General features: G+C 33.7%; 1 protein-coding gene across 3 annotated transcripts in view; it reads left to right on the top strand.

Annotated features, from left to right (window-relative positions):
* The first annotated feature begins 744 nt into the window (after window positions 1-744).
* Window positions 745-9709, top strand: part of LOC128671464 (pseudouridylate synthase RPUSD2-like) — a 336427-nt gene continuing 327462 nt past the window's right edge. Inside the window, exon 1 of one of the 3 annotated variants that reach the window (XM_053747931.2) lies at window positions 745-1460. In XM_053747931.2, coding sequence (XP_053603906.1) covers window positions 1065-1460 — 396 coding nt within the window. In that variant the 5' untranslated portion in view covers window positions 745-1064. The remainder of the gene's footprint in view (window positions 1461-9709) is intronic. The other 2 variants (XM_053747922.1, XM_053747938.2) reach the window with 2 other exon arrangements.

Genomic DNA, 9709 nt, shown 5'->3' with positions numbered 1-9709 from the left:
TTTATTTCGTAGGTTTATAAGTACTTATCATACATAGGTAGGTACTTGATTTGGCTGTGCGTAAGTCGTTCTAAGATCTCGATTTTAGTTAATGGGTTCTAAAAATATGATTAGGAACTAATATTGGATCTTGGTACGATTATGATTACTAACGAATCGAAAATTATTTACAAGCCTAGGTACTTGCCGTTGGTCGCTACGTCGAACTTTACTGCTTCACCGGAGGTAATATGGCGACAGTCGCGAGGACCGTACAGCCGAAACAAAACAACGAAATCTAGTGGTTTCTGTGGCCGAAACAGTAACAACGCAAAGGACCTCGGTTTTGGGCATTACTTGCAAAAATGGCCAGAGCGGTATTATTGCTCAAGATGCCTGAAGAGGGCGGAATTAGTGGTTGGACAGCAAATTATACCCCACGCAAAACGTATCTTCTAAACATCGTAAAATGGCTGATTTTCATGGCACGAACAAGGTGTTAAAATATCTAGATATTAATAAAATACCTAATAAGTAGTCCGTATACCTAACTGATTAAATTTTACTTTTATTAGATTATTATTAAAGATAGAATATTAGAAAAAAGTAAAAATTATTTAAAGTAATAAAATGACTTTAATTAGAAATAATTAAATTATGTTTCGGAACGAATATAAAATGTCAAAACGTTGCGTTACATATATGTAACGGAACGATTTGACATTTTATTTTGACAGTTCACGAATCCAAACAGCTGATTGGTTTTGGCCTGCCTGCGCGAGTCATAACCTAAAAGTGGCGGTGTTTTTATTTTAGAATTCCGCATATTTTAGGTTTTTTGTGAGAAAACGATTATTTTGCGTACTTTTATTAGCTTTAAATGTTTGATGTTATACTTGTGTAGTGATATTATGCGTATAAGTGCCAAAGTAATCGTAAACCGCGTGTTTTTGTCTAAGCAAAAAATATAAACAAAGTGTAAATAAACATTTATTTTTAAAAGTTTCAAGTCTCGTAATCTTCGCTGTTGTTTGTAGGTACATCTTATGTATAATTTGTAAATAATAACAATAATCTTGTTACCTATGTTAAGATTTCTAAGGCATCTGTTAGTTAATTACTCCAAAAATAATTTTCTTACTAAATTTTTCCCGTCAAACTTATATAACTATCGAAAAAATTTAAAAATGGCCAGTGATAACATGAAAGAAAAAAATAACTTTCATATAGACCATGATGTAGATCATGTTCCAGTGAAAAAAGTGAAACTGGACAATGATTTAGAAGTTTCAAAATTGGAAATGAGGACTGTAGCTACAATGTGCGGAGCTTGGAGAGGGGAAGAGGAAGATGGTGGTATGATCTTGGTTTTCAAGACTAGGACCCCTGGCTTGAGTCCGGATCCAACCAAGGAGAGTGATTATCCGGAGAACATTGAAGATTTTTGGGAGGCGAGTTTCTCTGGCAGCGAGAATAATCAGGTAAGATTTTATGTTGTTTTACCAGTATTAATTTTTATTATTATTGCGAGTACACATATGGGTAATTAAAACCTTTGTAATTTTATTACAAAAATTTAAAACAAAAGCATGTTATGTTTTAAAAATTATGAATAGCGCCATCTGTTGTAAAGGATTTATACCTTTTAGCAAATACAAAGCTACAACTTGATGAATGCTTTTCTACCATAGCGTAGTTACAAAATGACAACAATAGATGGTGTTGTTATTTCATGTTGTATTCATTTCATGCTGCCACCTATTTATAATTTATTGCACTATGAACATGAACCAAGTTGCTATAGAAGCACAAGTTTGAATGTACTTTATTAATAGTTCCTTATAACTACACTAGATGGAAGATTACATTAGTTTCAGGCATGGATTTGGTAAGTACTTCGTACTAGCTACCTACTAATTTAATGGTTTCAGCAATTGCATACAAGGCATAGACAGGATCTTTCTGCAGCGTGCAATTCAGCAAATATTGAGCAGCTCGTAAAATCTTTACTCTGACAAAATTAAACTTAAAGTACTGTCATGATTTGTTTGTATTTTGAGTCTTAACGTTTTATTATAGTAACCTCTAGGTTATGTATATGCTGTACTGTTAAAAGCCTGCTGTGTGTGTTGTGTTATTCCATCCATTAGGCAAATGCACAAATGGATATGCTGCTGAGAATCCAATGGAATTAGGTTGTTGGTAGCTACTTGACTTTCACAGTTCATTAACTAAGGGTGCCCTAGGCTCTGCTCCCGTACGAAATTCAGGACTTAACTACTGAATAAGTGTGCCCTTAAGGTGAACCGTAACGCCAGCGCCACACTGTCGGCGAACTCAGACACATGCCGACGTGCATGCGTGAACATTGCGTAGTTATTATGAGTGCTTTTATTTACTGCAATGAAAAACCAGCAATGTATACGGAATCCGCCAAAGTTTGGCAAACTGTTCCACGACACTTAACTAACTAACTTTGTGCATTTTTGATGTCTTACGAATTTTCAATCAGGGTCACGTGTCCTGACGTGAGTTTAACATGTTTTACCGATCATAAAAAGTGCACAATGCCGCTTAAGAAGTTTTCACTTCAAAAACGCAAGTTTTCACCAAAATGTAACATCTCAAGAATTTCGATTGTTTCATCCAGAGGCGTGGGGTTCACTCTGAATGAATACTCATGCCGACGCGTATTATCTTATATTGAGTAGTCTGTATGTGCGCTTTTTGTTCGCGCAAGGAAAACCAACAATGTACTTCAAAACCGCCAAGTTGGACGTACGTTTGGAAAAGCGAAATGTACATTGCGTTGTCTGTATGTGCACTTTTTGTTAACCTCATGTGCTACAAAACCGTACAGTTTTGGTCCCTTTACATTTTCAAAAAAGTCCATGTTGTTCTGACGTTTCCCCATCCCTCTCGTCCTAAAATTTCTAATTTAAGCATTGCCGTAGGTATTATCACAAAGGACGCCTTAATTTCCCTGCCCTTTGATTAACCGATGCTTCACAAATTATAATGAAGCTGTATGTGTATATATGTATACCAAAGGCAATCAACGCTCGTTAACAGTTTTCATTATAAATATATATAAGTATGTGTTAATAGAAAGTCTGACTTTATCAAAAACTAGAAAACGGATTTTTAACAAACTACAGTTTATGTAGGTACTGTCTGTCTTTATTTAGTACTTGAAAACGGATTTTTGGACTAAATTTTTTTACCAAATCAGATGATTTTGATTTGTTGGAAAACATTGTATTATAAGTCAGTCTATTCATAAATCTTAATCGTAGACTACGAAAAAAATAAAATTACCGAACAACTTTTGCAACTAAGTAACAAACATCCTCACTTTCTTATTTATATTGGAGTCATAAAGCGCACGCGAAAGAAGTTGCGGGCATCAGCTAGTTTATAATATTAGTATGGAACGCAATGTATATAAACAACGTAACACAATAAATATACAAATATTACATTGATATTAAAATCTACTCGCCTACAACAAATAAGAATGAGAATTCATTATATGGCATTAAGTTCACGTATAAATAAACAAATAAAAACCTATCTATCTATCTATCTATCTACTATATAAACCTAAACATTATTTCAGAATTCTTTGTATTCTTTTGATTATTTCATTTGTATTCCTTTTCCTTTCTGCTCTTATGTAAATGACAATTCGACTATTATTGTATAGAGATTAACACTAGAAACTTTACATTTTCCGCGGGACGAGAAATAACAGACAATAATTCTGATTTTCTTTCGTTCTTAGACCGTCATGGAAAAAATAAGTACCCGTAATATTTTCGTAATTATCCTCAAAAGTTGGTCCATTTTCAGCCATGTCACAAGATAACTTGTCCCAAAGACTCCAAGTTATTTTATAAAGTTATGCGGCGGAATTCCCGCCCTCTTATTGTTACTTGGGCGCTCCAGAAGACTGGGAATTCCCGCGGATTCCACTTTGTCATAACGTTGCGTTTTAAATTAGAAAAGCGACATTCTTAGCCGAATTGCTAAACTGATGAATTCGCGTTTTTAGGCTATGCGGCATTTCTTGGCTTGGAAAGTAGGACTTTTGGAATATAATGCTTTTGTCTAACGATAAATCGTTCAGAGTCAGAACAATATAAAACTTAATATAAACTTAAAACAAAACTAAGGCTTTAAACTAACAATGACCTTTAAGTTTAGAAATTAATTTTGTCATATATTTTAGAAACTTTTGACCCATTTGTCAGTGGATAACAAATGAAACTAGGTGTAGTGGAAAATAAAATTTAATCGTATGAAACTCATAAATAACAAAATAAAAATCACAATCACATGTTTTATAACAATCGGCGGGAATCTTCTGTCAATGTGTGAAAATATATTTAAATTAAGTACACATTGTGACTTATTCTTTTATCAGTGGCCAGTGCACCGAACATATAACTTCTCCGTCACTTTATTACTTTTAAAACTATAGTGTAACTACGCATTGATATCATAAATGTATTACCAAATGTATGTACCAATGTAAATTGTTCATTTTATATTAACAAAATAAGGTTTTGAAACAAGATTTAGACGTATTGCGTCGTGGATTTAGCTCAGTTTTTTAGGCCTTTGGTAAACTCAAATATTTATCTTTTTAATAAGGCAAGATTTACAATGGAGGTTCAGTGAGAGTTAATTGCCCCCATTTGTAGAGGAAGCCGCCTCATTTAACAGTTGGGTCGCTACGTAGTAGGCCGGCAAAAAATAAAGACGCCACGCCAATGGAGTCTGCTTTAGATTTTTCAAGAAAATAAAATCACAAAAATTTATGGAAAAGAAATAGTAATTTTACGTACTACAGAAGCGCTGTTTATGGAAGGGAATGAACAGCGCCTCTATAATACGTAAAATGAACTATTTTGACCTTGTCACAAAATACATGCTGGTCCCTCAGTGAATTAGTTTTTGCTGGCTGCATTGTCGTTTTTAGAAATAACAAACAGACGTCCTAGTCTTGACCTTTTTAAATGTTTCAAAAAACAAACAATTATCTGGAGCTGTATTTAGGAGCTGTCTAAAGCTTTAGCTTTTAGGTTGTTTATATAAACCTGCAGGCTACCTGTTGCTTTTTTTGTAAACACTGTATCCTTTACGCTTTTATTTATTTATAAATATATTTGTTATTTATATGTATGTCTCAAAACAAAAAATGAGTAACAGAAATAAATATGATTATATTATATATATGATATTATATATTCTAATTCTATGATCTAAATAACATTTGCTTTTTTTGTTGCCAGTACCGAAATTTTAAATGGGTTGAAAGCGGAATTTCATTTCAAGGTGGGTAGAATACGGAATTATTATTATTATTATTTTAAGGCGGTGGGATGAAAAAGTGGGATGGAAACGGAAACTCCCGAATAATATGCAGCGTAATTACAACGCTTTTTGCGAATTTACGATGCAGTTCAGTTTAGGTCCTAAACTGGATCGCATTATGCGATCACTGAACTGAATACTATTCCACTGTTCACTCGAGTGTAAAGCGGCAGCTATATTAAAACATATATATAAATAAAATGTTTGTTGCACTATTAAATATATTTAGCATTTTTACGTCGGTGGTTCTGACAATTAATTACATGACATATTGTGTGGTGATTAATGATTTGAATCTCGCGCGAAGTCTTAACTTTTTTAACTTGGTTTAGGGGTCGCAAGCCCATTAATATAGACTCCGCAAAGAATTAAGAAATCTGATGGTTGTATTTTTATACGTCGGCTCCGCAATCCCGGAGATAACGAAAGGCAGGTGTCTTAGAAGCCAAGAAACATAAGTTTACTAAGTAAGCTTCTGAACAGTTTCCAATAAAACTTAGCAAAGATTAAGCCTGAGTTAAGAAGGAAGACTTACTTACTTTTCATCCTCGAATTTAGAAATTATGAACACATATATAGATATTTATAATCGATGAATGATGAATGTTGAAACTATTTTATGATTTAATACCGGTGCAAAACGTAACGCGTGTGCTATTTTTTTGTATGGGATTGTAATGCACGCGTCATTTTTTTTTTTTTCCTTTCATCAGCACTTGATCACAATCATAATATGTTTCAGTATACCTTTTGACCATGTACTTTATTGTGTACTTACATTGTTATATTACTGATAAAAAATTATACATAAATTTATATTTAAAAAATGGTAAGCCCTTCTGGCATAATAGGGACCAACACTGTTTGAATGAGGTCGTTCGCATTCAGTGGTCGTTCCGAAATGCTAGTAGTTTGTAGCTTTGGTAAACATCATTTAATTTAGAATATGACGTGAACAAGTGCCTGTGAAGGCCTAATTTCTGAATAAGTGATTTGATTTTGATTTTGATTTCACCGTAACGCTACAGATTGTATACAAAAATATATACGCGTCCTGCAGTTGCTGTAAATTTTTAATATTATCTTACAGTTTTGTCTAAACCAGCTAATACCTATATTTTATACAATAAGGAATCAAAACATATTTGAATTTAATTGAAATTGTGTCTAAATCCAAAACTTTTTTACTTTAGCAGCTAATGTGTAACTAGCAGTGGTGTATCTTCCTGAGTCTTCGCTTTAACTTTTTAATCCTTCTATATCTTCTTTTTCAAAGTGGCCAGTATTTCCCGTGTCTGTCTAACAACATGAAATGTGGTATTTTTAATCTGTATTTACTAAGCTTTAGGAACAATTCCAGTCGAATTTCAGTCGGTCCCGCCACCAGTATTTCTTCAGGGAGTGCTCGGGGGAGATAAAAATGTGGATTTCAATAGTCTGCTGAAATATTTTATAGTTCACGAGCCTTTGTGCACTTTTAAGCCTTAAAAAAGATCTTTTTAGGTATATTTTGTAGATTAAATGCTGGGAGTAAAAGAGCTAAAAAATCTGATGTTCAAAAAAGCTTTGATGGAAATGGTAGCTTATGGTCATCATTCCGAACTGCTCTTCTGGAATCGAACCGAGGCGATTTCTGTCAGATCAAAATGGAAAATGATCTTTTTCAGATTGACCTGGGTCTTGGATTATCTATATATTTATATGCTAACTATATATTATTAATGTGAAAATAAGTATGTTACCTCTTCACGCTCCATCTACTCAACCAATCTTCACATATGATGATGTTTGAAGTATGGAGAACGACATAGGATACCTTTCATCCCGGAAAATTAACGCGTGCGAATTCGCATAAAAAAGCTAGTATCTTATAATAAATAAGTGTCGTTGAATTAGAATCTGTGTGATTTGTCATTAAAATACATGAAACTGCAAAGCCTGTGCACTGGGCAGATTAAATGAACGCGTAAAATTATTATGCGATGGACAATTAAAACGCAGGACGTAAACAAGTTTTACGACGACATCAATGCAAATACTTCGTTGCTAAAAGCGCGTTCCCATTGTTCATGCGTGCTCCGTTGCACGACTACAACGACGTACGTTGCAGTTTCAACTTCCTCCGTTGTCTTCAATAGATTTTGATATTGACGTGCGTCGCTACGAGTCTACTTGCTCGAAACCTCATACAATTTCCACGTTCGTCTGCGTTGATTCGTCGACGGATGACAACGTGACGGAGGGTGACGCAGCGCGACTGAACAATAGGAACACGCTCTAATACAGACGATATTGCTGTTTGAGCTTTCATTGTTGAAACTATAGATATATTTATAATCGAATATTTTGGGTGTAGACTCTTTTGTGTGTTTCGGAGTCTGACAAATTTCTGCTCTGAGAACATACCTCGAATAAGGTATGTCAGCGAGAAATCGTCATTTCATTAAAAGAACGTCTCGGTTAAATTTTCTACTGAATCTCTCTCATCGGATCGTTTTCCTGGTTTCATCCTCGGCCGCCGGAGCACAGAGTCCGCTTCTGAATAAGATTCTGAATAAGCCCATTCTATTTTTAGCAAAATTGAACTGTATGCAGATGAAACTGGTTTCATCAATCTGGATGTTTAGTTAATTATTACATTACTAACAGTTTTTTAACCCCCGACCCCAGAAGAGTTATAATGTCATAGTTTAATGTAAGCCATACGGCTGAACCGAGTTTGATCTAGTTTTTTATTTATTTCAAAGAAAATTTAATCGACAGTGTTCTTAGCTATGTTTGGAAAATAAGTGTTTAATAGTTTAGAAGCTATCAGTTATTTTCTAACAGTTGAGAGGATGCCAGCAACTTCTTTCTTAAATTAGGAATTTAATTAACTTTTATTACAAATCTAGCTTAAATCATAAGTAAATTGATCTCGCCACGTTTTTGTTGTTTATTAACTTTAACAAATAAGAGTCTTAAGAACATTGTTACTAACATTCAAGTTACAATGATCTAAAGACTATGTATTTTTTATTATTAGCTTCAAAATTACACTAGCTAAATGTATATCAACAATAACTGATGTACCCTTATTGATTCGATCGATTGAAAAATGAGCGAGTTTCAGAGAAAAGCTCTGTCTATTACAAACAATTTCGGAATATATTTTGACGTGGATTGATCGTGGAGTGAAGTTCATTGAATATTTATTGAGCATTTTACTCTGTACAGTGCAAGACACGACGTTGGATGGTGAAAATTTAATGAGATCGATGATAAATCTTGATGTTTGCAATAGCAGTGTGAGAAGTCGTGTACTGTCATCAGTATTCTTATAACAATTAGCTTAATCTATTATATTAACTATTGTCCATCCCGTGTCCCAAGGGACTAAAGCGATACTAAGGGAATACTAGCTTTATTATTATTGTATTGGGTCAAGTCCAAGAGACGTTTGAGACTTCATCCGGGAGTCATCCCTTGAAATTTTTAGTTGAGAGCAATCATCGGCAAAAACTAATCTTATTTCTAATTTTAGTTGTAGTATTTTATTTTGTCACTAGCTTCGCCCGCGTGAATTTCATAGTAAAATCTCAGTATTTTTTTTTATAATTACTCTGTAAGACTGGTAAACATACGTGATTCAAATTCGCATTTTGTCTCATCTTTAGTTCAATTTCCTGTTTCCCGCTGCGTGTCTCATCCCGCAAACTTGTCCAATCCCGCTTCCTGCTATGTAACGTAAAGTAGATATCGGGATATCTACTTTACAATATGTAGCGCTATTTATTATTTTTATGTTCAAAACTAAAATATAACAAAATTAAGTTGAAAATAGGTATCAAACCTTCTAATTATATCTATATCAGACTTTCATCGATAAAAAAAAATGTTTATATTATGTTTACACCTTTCTACAAAATTTTAAAGTAAATCGGCTCCGTGGATTGTTATTTTAATTTTCCTACAGGACCCTCCTCATTTTCCGGGATGACCATGTCTATAAGATGTTAACCCGGGATTCCGAGATATTTTTTATTCATAATTAGTTTTTCAATTATCCTACGGGAACCTGACCATTTACCGGGATGAAATGTATCTAAGATGTTAACCCGGTATATAAGGTACCTACATACCAAATTTCAAGCAAATCGGTCAAGTAGATTTCGAGTGATGCGCGTTCAGACAGACAGACAAAAAATTCCAAAACTGTATTTTCGTCATCTATATCAGTAACTAAGTATTAAATTAAAGTAAGAAGTTTAAAAAAATATCCAATGTACAAATTTGGCCTTTCTTCAATTTTATTATATGTATTGATGATATATGTAGTTAATGTTCGCAATTTAATTTGATACTATTAATT

Source organism: Plodia interpunctella, chromosome 1 (genome assembly GCF_027563975.2).
Source record: "Plodia interpunctella isolate USDA-ARS_2022_Savannah chromosome 1, ilPloInte3.2, whole genome shotgun sequence".
NCBI classification, from domain to species: Eukaryota; Metazoa; Arthropoda; class Insecta; order Lepidoptera; family Pyralidae; genus Plodia; species Plodia interpunctella.
The sequence above is the reverse complement of the archived record's forward strand: the minus strand, read 5'-3'. Positions and strand labels throughout refer to the sequence as shown.